Here is a 14902-nt window from a genome sequence, read left to right on the forward strand (position 1 = left end):
TTCCTGTGGTTTGTGGTGGGGGGGGGGGGGGGGGGGGAGTGTTGGCTGGGCCCTGGAGGACCCTTGCAGCAGCAGAGTGGTAAGTGTGTGGTATGAGCCGTGGGTGCATTTTAGAGCATACATTTGCACATATATCACTTGTGCATGGCGTGGAAGCGCACTGAATGTACAAACTGCACATTTGCTTTGAAATGCCCAATAACTTTGCACAACATACAGCTTTACTGAAATATCTATACGTTTATCAAATTTCAGGGAATATTTCTCATTTTCGCACCTATCAGAAACGGTGTTTCCGTCACACTTTAGAATTAAAAACGTGCCTCCTGTGCGCTTTCCTTCATACGGACATATTTTTAATTATGTGAACAGTTTATTTCCAGCTGTTCAAATGTTGCTGGGTGTTAGAAAAGAAATCCCAACCTACTACCTACCCTTTCTTTCACACTCCCTGACCCCACATAGGTCACTTTACAAAATCCTCTCTTTGCAGTCACAGAACGAAAAGTTAACAGCAATATCTCTTTTCCAGAAGCCTTTTGACCCCTGACCTTGAATGCCTTGCAAACGCACAAGATCACATCAAACTGTAAAGCCCTCTTGCCTGCTCATTCTTGTCCTGAACTGCAGCATAGCAATCCTGGGGGTCGGCGGCAGTCTTCGCACCCCTACTGCCAGCGCCTATACTGTCCCATGCAGGTCAGTGGGGCTGGGGCGGAGTCCGTCACACTCGGTCCGAGTTGGCCAAACAATGAGAGAATAAACAGGCCCTTGTCCTATCTGTGAGGGGTCAGTGGAACCGGTCTTTCTAAGAACAAATGACTCTGCCCCACCATACTTTTACTCACCCCCCCCCCCGCCACATACCGATGATGCATTCTGGGAGCTCGGCTTTTCATCAAAGCCCCTTTAACCCTTTCCCGCCCGCTTTTATCACCCCTGTTGCAAAGCTTCGCCCTCATTGCTGAGGTCGAGTTGGTTCGTTAAGATAAAATATGCCAATAATGAGCCGGCTGAACGGCTACTAAAACAAGCATTCACCAAAGAACAGAACAGCTAGCTGTATATAATCTAACACTGATAAGACATGTTACCTCTTTCATTCGCAAATAGAAACACGCCTTGTGTAATAAGATTCTTCTACAAACGAAATCACCAAAGTTGCTAATTTCTGGTACTAAATTGCGACACATCTCGGGGTAGTATGGGGGGGGCGAGGGCATCTCGGGGTAGTATGGGGGGGCGAGGGCATCTCGGGGTAGTATGGGGGGGCGAGGGCATCTCGGGGTAGTATGGGGGGGCTGAGGGGGGCAGTAGAAAAGGTTCATTGTGCCATTTGTTCGGATTGACTGGTAGGAGCTGCTCCTTGAATAACACGAGCAAAGGTACATTTGGGGCTTTTGTCACCTCTGGTGGAGCACGAGCTGCTTTGCAATTAAGCGCGGTTTTATGGAAGCGGAAACGCTCCTTTAATTAAGCAGACCGGGATTCCATTACACCCTTCGAGAAGATGGCGTTTCTTGTTTGCCATTACAAGGGAGGCCCATTGGGATGAACAAGTAATAGGGCAAAGAGTAGCGCCTCCGCCTCTAGGGATACTAGTGCGTGCTAGGCGCAGGACACCACCACCCACAGGAGCACACCCGGACTCGGAAGTCCTCCGAGGTGCATGCCACGACCTGGACCTTTTCTCCCCATTTAGTGTCCACAACTGAAGCTGCCTATTGTCTTTCAGGAACGTACTACTGTGTTTTTAATATGTACAGACTCCTCTCGCATACCACCTTGTTTTTTTCCAGCAGCTGGTGCGTGCGTGGGAGCAGCGAATGAAAATAATAATAGAATGTGCCAACATATTTCTTAAACCCAAACATTGAGGAAATGCGCTCATGGTGAGAAGCATTTTACTTGTAGGCAAAATATAAAACACCTTGATACACTGAAACCCAGGAGTAAACCAGCTCACCGCCTGCGGAGTATCAATCTAAGACTGTAAACTCAGCCAGCCTACTACACAATACCTGTGACACTCCACCTTACACTCACCCAGCCTACACCGCCTCCCCTGCCCCCTAGCTGGAGGCAGAGTGGGACGAAGGAGAGCTGCGGGCGGAGGGAAGGGGGGGCCAGAGCAGGACGAAGGAGCTGCGGGGGGAGGGAAGGGGGGGGGGGCAGGCAGGACGAAGGAGCTGCGGGCGGAGAGAGAGGGGGCAGAGCAGGACGAAGGAGCTGCAGGCGGAGGGAAGGGGGGCAGAGCAGGACGAAGGAGCTGCAGGCGGAGGGAAGGGGGGCAGAGCAGAACGAAGGAGCTGCAGGCGGAGGGAAGGGGGGGGGGGCCAGAGCAGGACGAAGGAGAGCTGAGGGCGGAGGGAAGGGGGGACGAGCAGAGCAGCTTTGTAAACCACCACCGTCTTTCTCCGAGGCAAAGCAGAAATGCCTTGGAGAAAGCATGGTAATTTTCGCATTCGGGGGCGTGTGTTTTTAGGTTTGAGTGACGGGTGATGTCACAGGTAGAAAGAACCTAAAAAAACACGCCCCCGAATCCGAAAGAGACGGGGCTTGGCAGGAGTGACGCCCTTCTCCTCAAATGGCTGGCCTCTGTTTAGGAAGCCAGCCAATGGAGGAGAGAGGCGGGTTCCAAGCCCCTAACTCCAAAACATTAATTCTTCGGGACTCCGCCCCTCACTGCTTCGCAGTGAGAAACGACGGTCCCTCGACCTAAAAACCTAAACCACTGTCGCCACTGCTATGTCAAATACAGCCTCCACAGAGATAAGTGTCTTACCTTAGGGAAAGGCAACATCAAGAGGCTGCATAGCTGATTTCGAGTCCTGGTATGGAGTAACCCATGATGTCCTACTTGGTTAAAACATTGTTCAAGTCATGGCCACTAAAGTTAAGACTGGCGTTTAAACCTTAGTCAGCAACATCTAGGACTCAACAATAATCAGATGCCTTTCAGAGTTTTCTTTGTCCTTTTGGGTAATTATTTACACTTCGCTGTTTATTAAAATCTTATGTCAGATTCGAAACTATGGCATGCACGCATCAATATCTTGTATTTAGATCTTAGTTCTTCATGGATCTGTTTCTTATTCTGTATGGTTTTGTGTATAACTAGCTTTGCAAATGTCTGGTTCATTTAATTAGATCAAATATTAAACGGTTTGCTTTTAGGGATGGATGTCTGAAATTTGCCTTTGCATTTCCGGCATTCACATCACACTAAGCGGGGAGAGGGGTTGGCCTAACGGCTAAGGCGCTCGACCTCGGACCTGGGGATCTGGGTAACGACGCCAAAAACCTCCTGTGATTCTAGGCAAATCACTTAATCTCCCCGTGCCTAAAATGAAAGTGTGTCCTCAAGTAACGTAACTGGTGCTATGTAAAGCGTTCTGATACCTGATTCGGTTCGGGTCTAGTTCGCGCTATATAAAACTCTTTAAAAAAAAGCCATCTTTGAATTGGGGAAAACTGATGCAATAGTACAGGCTAGGTGTCCTTGATAGACTCGAGAAATGTATACTAGAAACAATGCCGTCTTTGGTAAACTTAGCTCAGTGACTTCTAAAATCCATTTAGAGCCGTATGGTTTAGATCCATACTTGCAAATTTAGGAGGTAGGCTACAGCTTCTACGGCAGACTACTGATTAGAATGATTCATGTAACAGTTATTTTCCAGGCTGCTCTGAAGCAGTAATTAATCTTCACGTGGCCTGCATGGACCTGCGTGGACTTAAGAAAAATATAAATTAATGGGGCTCAACCCTATCCTACTTCTGCAGACTTACTGATTAGAATGATTCATGTAACAGTTTTTTTCCAGGCTGCTCTGAAGCAGCAATTAATCTTCACGGGGCCTGCATGGACTTAAGAAAAATATAAACAAATGGGGCTCAACTCTCTCCTACTTGAATTTGAGGAACAGGGCCTGCTTCCACTCCAGGGAGTGGTGAAGGCTCAAAGGGCTTATAGGGGAGGAGTGAAGCAATGTGCAGGGGGCTTGGTGAAACCCTGTGCAATAGACAAAGTTTGCTGTTCCTATGGCTCGTGCTGTTCAGTGCGCAGCCTGCACTACTGGGCAGCGAAAATGGCATCCGAGGTCCTGCCATCTTGAGACAAAGAGAGAACTCCAATGTATCTCATCAGCCAGGCTAGCTTGAATCCAGTGGCAAAGTGAGCAAGAGACCCACGTCTGGGCATACCCTGCCAACTTAGGGCGAAACAAAGCAAACATAAGGAGATGATGGACGGACTGCTGAATCTTTACAGAAACTCACCACCAGTCACTAATCTGAGTTGAATGCATCATCGTTCCTTAGCTCACTTTAACACCCCAGTTCAGACCCAGCCAAATCCAAGAGTAACCCTCACTGCACACCTTCCTGGATTAGATATAGCTGCCTCACAGCCCACTGAAAGTAGCACTGTCATGCATGCTTACATCAGCCGGGCCTCAAAGACAAGGTCAAGCCAGCGAGTCCATCCTCTGCAGCAAAACTTAAGTATGCTTATGGACACTGAATCCTCCCTGGTAGCGAACCACCAGGGAAATCCTGATGCAAAGTTGAGAATTTTACCATAAAGCACTGCTTACTGATGCACAGTTATGTCTTGGCTCAAAGCACCCTTTTCTTTACAGCTGAGAAGACCTCACAACTTGACGCTCACTGCATCCGGCACAGAGCACTGCTTCAGAAGACAATCTGCTGACCTGCTACAATGATGTTATATGCTATGTGTCAGACTGGGCTCAGTAGCAGCAACAACCTGACACTGAGCCCAGAAATCTCAATTTTTCTAGGTGCATTTATGAGGCGCTTATCCACTCTAGGTATTTAATGTGCATTTGACACAGCTCATCTTCTGTTCGCTCTTGGATGAAAAACAACTGCAACCAGCTCAACACAGTCAAAACTGAAGTCCTAATCATCTGCAACAACCACTCCCCAAGGGATGACTCCGAACTTGGCCCTCCACCCATCCCTGCGGACCATGTCAAGAACCTCGGGATCATCCTGGATACCAACCTCTCCATGAGCAAACAGATCATCCCAGTCTCATGCTTCCTACATCTTGCGAATGCTATGCAAGATTTTCAAGTGGATCCCATGGAACACCAGTCAAATGGGCACCCAGGCTCTTATCAAAAGTAGACTTCATTATGGAACAAACTCTACATCGGAATCATAGGACATGTCCTACGCCGACTCCAAACCATCCAGAAGGCCGCAGCCAGACTCAACCTGAACGTCCTACAAAATAACAAGATCTTTCCACACCTCAACAATCTCCAGTGGCTCCCAGTCCAGGAAACATTTAAGTTCAGGCTACTGACCCAAGCCTACAAAGTTCTTTAAAACACCGGTTCAGCTTACCAACCACCAGACACCTTTGATCTGCATTCCAGGTAAAAGCACACCTTCCTCACATCAAGAAGACGAGAGGTGGAGGATGCTCCTTCCTATATCACGCAGCCAAGACCTGGAACGACCTCCAGAGACGCCTCAGAACCTACCTCAGAGACTTAAGGAACCTCAAGACTTGGCTCTTCCAGACAAAACAGACATGATCTCCTCCTCCCCATCAGGCCTGCCCTATTCAGCGCCTGGATAAACTCACGGGTGTTTAGCCGTGCTTTACAAATTCACATAACATAACATTCTTGGACCTGTAGCCCTGTTAATTCAATTAGACTGCAAGTTCTAGATTGCAAAGGTAAAATCTATACTAGATGAGCAACTGAAGATGTGACCTGGGAAACTTGAGAGCTCTGCAGGACTCTAAGCTGATGCGCCTGAAATCTTTGAGACTACCTGCCTGATCTGCAGATCTCTGGGAAGGGAGAAAATGGCAGCATTCCTCTGAAAGCCCTAAAATGCAGGTCTTGCAGAAGCTACTAAAGGTACTGAGACAATAGTACATCCTGTTCGCTGGTGAAGGTGTTAGTGAGGCCAAGGATGGCCACAGTATTCAACAGTTACTCATTTGTGTCATGTAATTTAACTCCATTGAGTCATCATCGCCAAGTGCTTTCTGCCAATTCTTCTGATCTTAGTCCAATGTGATTTATTGTGATATGTTCATCGGACATTAAGTCACATGATGTAATTTCTGGCGAGGCCATGATAATGCTAATCACTGGTTGTAAAGCCTAAAAAATATTGTATATGTCTTTGGTCACAGAAGGTAGATCAGCATTCTCGGGAAGCAAGTAAATGTCAAAGTGTGCATATTTATATATTGCTCAATAGATACTATGGGTGATACTGTGTTTAAAATAGAATCAAACAATTAGGTTAACTAGGAACTGTGGATTTGAACGTGGACATCTAGTTTCAATATCTATTCCAGGTGTATAACACTAGCAACTACTCCACAAGAATCTCTAATTGTCCATTTTTTACTAGCCTATACACAAAATTACAAACTAGATTTGTAATTTAGGTCCCAAATCCATAATGTTTGAAGCTGACTCTTGGACTACTTCTGATTGACCAAGTATGTTGTCCTCTTGTGAAACGGAGGTCAGTCAGGCCATTAATAGTAAACACAATATGACAATATTTTCCTTCTTGTTTTCTTTTAACTTAGATAATTTATGTCGGACCCCATTCAGGGAAAGGGTGCACAGAACCAGCAGGTTCTACTGAGCCACAAATGTGGTTGATTGCGGTTGTTTACTACTGGTTTCCTGAGGCCCTTCTTACTACTGCTCAGCCAAGTACAGTCCCTTTCCGTACTTCATTACATGAGTAATGAGCGCAAGCAGTCACAGGATTCTCAAAGAGGTAAACGTGGGGGTGCACAGCTCAGAATTCAACAATCACGCAAAAGCCACATTAACTTCAAAGTCAAACTAAATGCTTGTCTTTCAGGAAAAGAAAGTACTTCTCAATTAGGCAAAAATACTAACTACTACCTCAACTGAGGACTCAAGCCTGTATTCCTGGTGGCGCTTCTCTATGGTGGAGCTACTTTCACTGAGCCCTCTTGTGCTAAACCCTCCGTGAGTGACCCCTTCATGACTGATCCAGAACAGAAGTTACGGCAAAAGTACATGACTTAAGTACATGTTTAGTCTGGAATATCTTCCGCAAGTCAAATACGTGCTCAGTTTACATTGTTTAAAGTATTTCAAGTATTCTAGCCCTGGTAGTGTAGTGTGTATAGCGGTCGTTTGTGGTGCTTCCCTAGAGGGTATCCCACAGGCACATACTCCTCCATGAGGTTGGCTCCACAGTGAGCGAGGACAGCCTTGGGTGCCAATGTATAGGCCAGGTGTGGTCGTCTCTCTGTTTAGGCAGCCACCAGGTTCTAACTCCGGGGTGCAGTGGACGGGTGGGCTACTGCAGCTCATTTCATCCACAAAGCATGTCCAGGCCCCCTCTAACACTGTGCGAGTTACTATGGTAGATGCAGCCCTGGCCGTGCCGATACATACAGTGTCAGCCATGGTAGGAGGCAATATTGTCAACATGGCAGATGCAGCACAACCGGTTTTCAACATGCAGTTGCTTAAACAGTTTCCCTTCGTGAGACGGTCTCAGGTAGTCAGCTTCCTATGGACGTCCCACATTCTCAAGGATGCAGGGCTTCTCCTCCTGGACAGTCTCTCCTCCTGCAGGACCAGCAAGACTCCTTCACTCTCTCAGCAACCCGACAGGCTACAACACACTCAGGCTGGCCCTCAGCTTTTCCAGCAGAGTACATACTTCAGGTAATGTCCCCTCACCTCTAGGAGACTGGCTGTCAAGCAGACACCAGCCCTGGTCATGAAGCAGTCCTAAGATCACTGTGAGGAGCTCTACCTTCCATGGTCTTGGAACTAGAGCAAAGTAGGGTGGTTTGGGTCCCACTTTTATGCACAACTTCTAGAGAATGAATTTGGATCCACCGTCCCAAACTTCACAACAGTTTGGAGTGGTTATCTATCAAATGTCCTTCTCACACTCCTCTCTGGACACATCCTTTGTGTAATGTGCTGCTTTTCACATCAAACTTTATCTAGACTAAAGCACCCCCAAAACAGGCACATGAAGTGTGAGATTTCAGCACCTGGCTGTTATCAGCCTCTCCAAAGTCTTAATCGGTGACAGACAAAAGGGTGGACCTAGAAACTTCCTCACCTTGCACAGCAGACACTGCAGATCCACCCCAAACTTCTACCATCAGACCTAACAGCAGTGCGCTCAGGAAGAACTGATCAGTAGCCCATTGCTATCAAAAGTTCTCATGGAATTTCTAAAGGTAGCCCTGTCTTGATCCTCCTTTTCTGGGTCACCACTCTTCAGCCACAGGAACGCAGGTACTACACTTTCTGGGGATACTGTTCTCATCCTACTTCTTATGCCATACCGAGCCTGGAACAACAACAAGATGAAGGAAGGAATGCTTAAATCAATCTCAGCCAATGGCAATCACTCCGCTGCATCCCAACCCATAGTTTTTTGCCCACCATGCCACCTCAGTTTGGACCCAGTCATATGCAAATCAGCCTTGACCCTGCTCCAATGATAACATTATAGCCCAAACTGCCAAGCCAGGTAACTGTAAACTGGAATACAAGCACACTAGGACTGATGTTGCCCTTATAATAGGCTCTTCAGCCAGGTTTACCTTTATTCCAGTGGCAGAGTGAGCCCGGGACCCATGTCTGGGTATACTCGTTGCGCTTAGGGTGTCCACCGCACCAACAAGGTGATGATGGAATGCTTGAATTAATGTCAGCCACTGGCAATCGCTTGGGACTGCATCTCAGTCCATTGTTTTTTGCCTACCATGCCACCTCGGTTTGGACGCAGCCATGAGCAAATCAGTCTTAACCCTGCTCCAATGCAAACAGTCCAGCCAAACTGACAAGCCAGGTCCTCCCTGAACCGGAATACAAGCTACCTGGACCCGTTTTGCCCTTATTATGGGCGCTTCAGTCAGATATAGCTTGATCCCAGATGCTCAATGAGCACGAGGCCCACATCTGGGCATACTGTTTTTGCATTAGTTCTTGCATACCAAGCCAGGTGCATCCAGAATGGATCAAAGTGCCATCTGTACTCAAGCTCTACTACTTCACATATGCTAAACATGCACTACATACTACTCAACATATACATGCAATGCCACTGCAAGGTTCTGGGCATACACATATCTGGGAACCTTTACACAACTTTACATAAGTGAGGCATGTAGGCCAAACTCACAGTAACACAGAAAAAAGGTGAGATCACACTATCAATCTCAAAGAATATGCTGCCACCACCACTGTATGTATTATACACCAGAACAGGGAAAGTCGTCAGCTGTCCAGTTATGAGTTCACATTTGTAAGGCCCTCCAGGTCATAGCAAAGGTGCAGGACCATGCATAGCCAGGGACATGCTTAGGCCTTTGAGAAAATGCTGGATTGGTGTGACACTAGGGCCAAAATAAGAGGCAAGAAAACAGATATACAAGCCGTCGGGGCATAGGAACACGCCCATATACCATGCAGGGAACGCTCCCGTCCCAACAATTTTCCACTTGAAAAACTACACATATACCCACAAACTCCAGTGTATGCAATGCCCGTAACTTTCTACACATGAAAAAAGGAGTATCATTCTCTTTTCTTCTAGTGTGTGTAAGATTATGGTTGCTCTTATCCAGACAAATATATACACAAAACATCTATAACCCTAACACACACATACACAATTACTGGCATCTATTACCCACTTTTCAAACATAAAAAAGCACTGCTATTACAAAACCTATCTGGAATTAAGAATGGTTTTGGGATTCCCACGTGGGCATACTTCTTACCTTTTTCTGTACAGCCATATTTGCATCCTAGACAGCCACAGACAATTCATTCTCCTCAGAGCGGGTGGTTCATGAATCACCCAGTCTTTCATACTGGCCTTAATACGTTACAATAACACTTTCACTATCAGTACCATCCTGAACATGAGCTAAAACGGGATCATTAGTCAACCAGGAACGAAGAAGAAAGATAAGAAGAAGGGGAAACGATGGCACTGAGAGAATGAGGATTAAGGTAAAAAAATGACAAAGAGGATCAAAATAAAAGATGACAACGAATGTCAGCAAAACAATAATACGGCTCTGGTGGTCGACCTCGAATCTGGGGAACTGGGTTCGAGTCTCGGCAATAACGCTGAGCATCCTGTGTTTCTGGGCAAATCACTTAATCTCCCCGTGCCTAACAAAAATGAATGTGCCCTTATGTAATGCAACTGGTGCTATGTAAAGCGCTCTGATACCCGATTCGGGTCAAGTTCGCGCTATATAAAACTCCGTAAAAAAAAAAAAAGGAAATACGAGGAAGAAACAAAAGGGAAGAAAGCACAGTAGTATTATAAAGTGCACAAACCGAGAGAATAACAGGGTAAACGAAAATGACATGTATGTATGTATGTATACTTGTAAAGCGCACTGTTACCTCGTTACGTGGCGTCCTGGCGCTGTATACCGCTGGGGAACCCGTCCTGGCTTTCCCTGTGAGAGGGCACCCCAAGGTGAAGCCAGGCATCCCCGGCGTTGAGGGGCCGTTGTGGAGATTAAGCAAGCTATTGCCCAGAGTTGCAGAGTGGGACCCATGGTTAGCGTAGGCACCTAAGCGAGTATTATCGAGTCCGCGGACATTGACCCAAGACCCTGCCGCGTCGGGAATTGAACCCTGGTCCCGGGCCGACCTCTGCTTCAGGGTCTGCCGCTTCTAACCAGTGAGCCACACTTCTCCACATGCAGAGGGAAGAGGAAGTGCTCAGAAACTCTTGCACTGGAGTAGTAGCTGGAACAAGGTATAAATGCTGCCTCTTGACAAATATTTTAGCTTACCCTCAATGTGCTGAACAGATGAGCAGCTTTGGTTTTCAGAGGCCCAAGATACCAATATCTGCACAAAGCAAATTGAAAAATGAAAAATGTGGTTAGGAAAAGTGCACCAAATCTTATGTGCTTTTTATGCGCAGACCAACCTGTTCACTCTATCAATGCACCCTAATTCTTACTTTTAGCAACTTTTAAAATATGGATACTATAAGCCATTAACGTTGCAGCCAACAAATAATAACCTTGACATGCAGGACCTCCTAATATGGTAATGAGTTTCACAGATTACCCCCGATTCCCAATAAACCTATTAACGACAATGTTTGTGCTACCGTTCTTCTCCATTCAGCATTCCCCTTTTCTACCTTGACATACCCCTAACACAGGAGCACACTGCTTTGTTATTTCATCCTTTCTGGGTGAGAGTCATCCAGTCTTAGTGGACGCATATCACTAGTCAACGTCAAATACGTAGTTGAGTCTGTGCACATATGTGCATTTCTAAGTTTGACGCTTCTTTGTAATTGTGTTACATACTTGCTGGCTTTGTCTGCTGCGTCTCGGTAAGATCCCCATCTTAAGCCAGTCATTGCATACACAGGTGGGTTACTTTCTCCCTAAAACAAAGGAAAATCAAGTTGAACTTATCTTTCATTATAACTAAAGTATGCATGTTATTTTACCCTTTCAATCTTTCCAATGATAAGGCAAAAAAAGAAACAACTTTATGAAATAAATGATCACCTCCAATTAATATCTGCCCACATATGCAAAGGAGAGAAGTGAGATCAAAATAGTACTTCTTTTACATACAAGTTACTATTAGAAAAGCATCCAAGCTGCTATTGAGCAGAGTCTGAATAAGCTTCTGCTTCCAGCAAGAAAGAAAATATGATCTGGATGTGGCCAAAGACCAGCATGGAAAAGCATGAATGCCCATAGACACTTCTCAATTGGTATCAGAGATGTTCCCCTAGCAAAGGCCTTGCAGACTTCTAGACTGATTTTGGAGATAGGCTGCATTGCGCTTCGTTATACCAAGCAGGAAATGTGGGGCCTGGGCTGCTACCAGGGTGCCTGCGGTGTCTGTCAATGTCCCAGCTACATCTTTCCAGAAGCTCCTGAGTCGAGGGCAAGCCCAGACCATATGGAAGAATGTTGTGTCCGTATCTAGGCATCTGCGGCAAATGTCAGCAGAGGTAGGGTACATGCGTGCCAACCTATGCCGTGTTAGATACGTGTGGTGGAGGTAGTTGAATTGCGTGTATTTCAGCCTGGCATTCGTAGATATAATTTTAGAACAGTTTATGCCTTGTGTCCGTTGCTTGTCAGTGTTCACGTAATGCTGCCAACAGACGTGTCAAGTCGGGCCTGAGGGAATTGTAGATCATTGTGATCACCTTTTTGCCCCGTCCATGTGCTCGCAGAGTTTGAGAGATCTAAAGTAAGGTGGGTTCCATGCGCGTTACCCCGTGTCTGGAGAAATTGCTGTGACAATGTTGCATGAAACAGAAATGTCCCTGGGGGTATCCCATAATCTTCTATCAGGGTTTCAAAGTCGCACAGTTTCAAGTCAACAACTAGGTGTCCCCAAGTGTCCAATCCCACTGCCTGCCACGCTTCAAGCTCCGGACTAGAATCCTGTCTTGTGATTGTATTGTGTCTTTTTTGCTGGCCCCATGTCATTGTTGAGAAGCGTTTTACCTCTTTCATGAGTCCATTCAGGCTGGTGGGAGATTCAGATGACCACCTCAGGAGCCATGCAGCCACGTTTAATGATGAAAGGGTTGGGTGTCAAATTTGACCCTGAAGTCTTGTTAGTAGGTCTGGTTTGTACCGCAGCTCCTTGAGTGGTTTTGTGGACATTTGTAACATGTTGGGTTGCCATCACTGTCTTTGCCAATCTGGATCTATCAGTATCACCTTTGAGGTAAACCTACAAAGTTTCAGAATCACCGCTGGTATTATTGGGATCCGTGGAAAAGGATAGAGTAATGGCCTCCACCATTCGAGGGACATCTAGATGTGAAGTCTCTGCATTTGTTTTGCTTTCTTTTGTTGTTAATAGATCTAGTGCAGGGGTGTCCCATTCTTGGAAAATATCCTTCAGAACTTGTCAAGTACAAATTCTTGGAAAATATCTTTCAGTAATTGTCAAGTACCCATTTGTGAGACTCTTTGTAGATTCTGTTGAGAAAGTCTGCCTAAACTTGAAATGTGAACTGTCAAGTTTAGGTTGTTGGACAGACCCTGACTGAGCTTGCAATGACAGAGGAAATTACCTGGTGCATCCTTGCCCGTTTATGTATTGCATGGTGGTGGTGGTGTTGTAGGTCTGTATCTGAAAGGTCAGGGATACCTTTGGAGTTGGGAGGAAGGCCTTGAGAGCTATTCAAACAGCTCTGCCCTCTAAGTAATGTATGTGGTACGATTTTTCTCTTTTTCACCACTGACCGGATTAGCTGGGTGTCATCTGCATAGGATATGATGTCCAGTCTATGGCTTCTGACGATGTTGGCCAGGGGGTGTCATGTAGGTATCGAAGAGTGTGGGTCTGAGGAATGAGCCTTAAGGGGCAATTCAGATGATGCTCTTGGGGTCCGAGTGGGGCTTTTAATGTCTGTGCCTCATTTCTGATGTATTTATTTTAAAGGTTTTATATAGCGTGAACATGTCTCATAGGGGTATCAGAGCGCTTTACAGTTTGGCAATCATGAAGGTACAGGAAGAAGTAACAGTAAACAAACCGGTCAAAATACAATCATAACAGTTCACTACAGACAGATATAGACAAGCGAGTCAGAGTGCCTGGGGGGCTGGAAATCTAGGCCAGAAATGTCTTCATCAGTATCGCTTTAACTTCCCTTTTGAAAGAAGACCTGGAATGGGTCAGTCTGATTTCATGGGGCAGGGAATTCCAAATTCTCGGTGCAATACCCTAGAATGCTCGATAGTAGGTTTTCTTTTTACAGAATTTCTGTAGCTTGAGCGGTAAGGTGCTGGAGAACCTACAGGATCTAAAGCCATCAGAGAGCTCATGCTCTTGTGCAAGGTATATTGGGGTGTTGAAATGTAAAGCTTTGTGGATCATGCATGCAATTTTTAGATGCATCCTTGCTTCATATTGGAGTCAATTTAGTGACTTCAGCTCAGGCGTGATGTGATTGTTACATTTTGAATCTGTGATGAGCTTTGCAGCGGAGTTGAGAGAGGCCCTAAGTGGCGCCATCTTCAATATGGGAAGGCCATAGAGGGTTGCACTTCCATATCCACTCTTAGAGATCACTAGGGCTTGCAACGCTGCCTTGAAGTCGTTGTGGGGTAGAAACAGTTTTATTTCCCTTCTGATGCTCAATTGGAAGCTCACTTCCTTGGAGAGAGCATTAATGTGCTTTTGCATGTTCAGATGCTTATCTAGCATTATTCCCAATAAGCTCCTGGAATCAATTATGTTTGGAATGCAGTTGCAAGCAGTTAGTTGATGCATCCATTCTTCGATGTCTGTAGACTGCCTGGATGGGGCGATTAAGAGGAATTCTGTTTTGAGAGCGTTTAATATCAGGTAATTAAGGGTCAGCCAACTTTGCGTTTTCTGTACAGCTGAATTTAGGGACCGGATGTCCTCTGGGGAGGAGGCTTTCAGGTACAGTTGGATGTCATCGGCATACATGTGATAGTGGATGTTGGATAGTTTGAGAGGATCCATGGACAAGTTGAAGAGAGTGGGTGACAGCGTGGACCCCTGTGGCACCCCCAGAGTGAGTGGTGGGGGATTAGACAGACTGATTCACCTTGAAAGTTTGGGTTCTAGTGTGTTGAAATCAGCAGAACCAGTTTAGCACAGACCCCGATAGACCCATCCTGTGTTCAAGTAGGTAGATTAGGCTGTCATGGTTAACCGTATCAAAAGACGATAGGTCGAGGAGGATCAAAAGGCTCGATTAATTTTGATCTAGTATACTTATTGCATCATCTACAAAGTGAGTGAGAGCAGGTTCAGTACTATGACCCTGACGGAAGCCAGATTGGAATTGGTCTAGCAGTCAGAATTGTTCTATGTGGCTGCAT

General features: G+C 46.0%; 1 protein-coding gene across 1 annotated transcript in view; it reads right to left on the reverse strand.

Annotated features, from left to right (window-relative positions):
* Positions 1 to 14902, reverse strand: part of AGK (acylglycerol kinase) — a 338473-nt gene that overhangs the window by 119541 nt on the left and 204030 nt on the right. Inside the window, exons 9-10 of the mRNA XM_078671853.1 lie at positions 11372 to 11451; positions 10841 to 10898 (exon numbers count right to left, since the gene is read on the reverse strand). Coding sequence (XP_078527979.1) covers positions 10841 to 10898; positions 11372 to 11451 — 138 coding nt within the window. The remainder of the gene's footprint in view (positions 1 to 10840; positions 10899 to 11371; positions 11452 to 14902) is intronic.

Source organism: Lissotriton helveticus, chromosome 1_1 (genome assembly GCF_964261635.1).
Source record: "Lissotriton helveticus chromosome 1_1, aLisHel1.1, whole genome shotgun sequence".
NCBI lineage: Eukaryota > Metazoa > Chordata > Amphibia > Caudata > Salamandridae > Lissotriton > Lissotriton helveticus.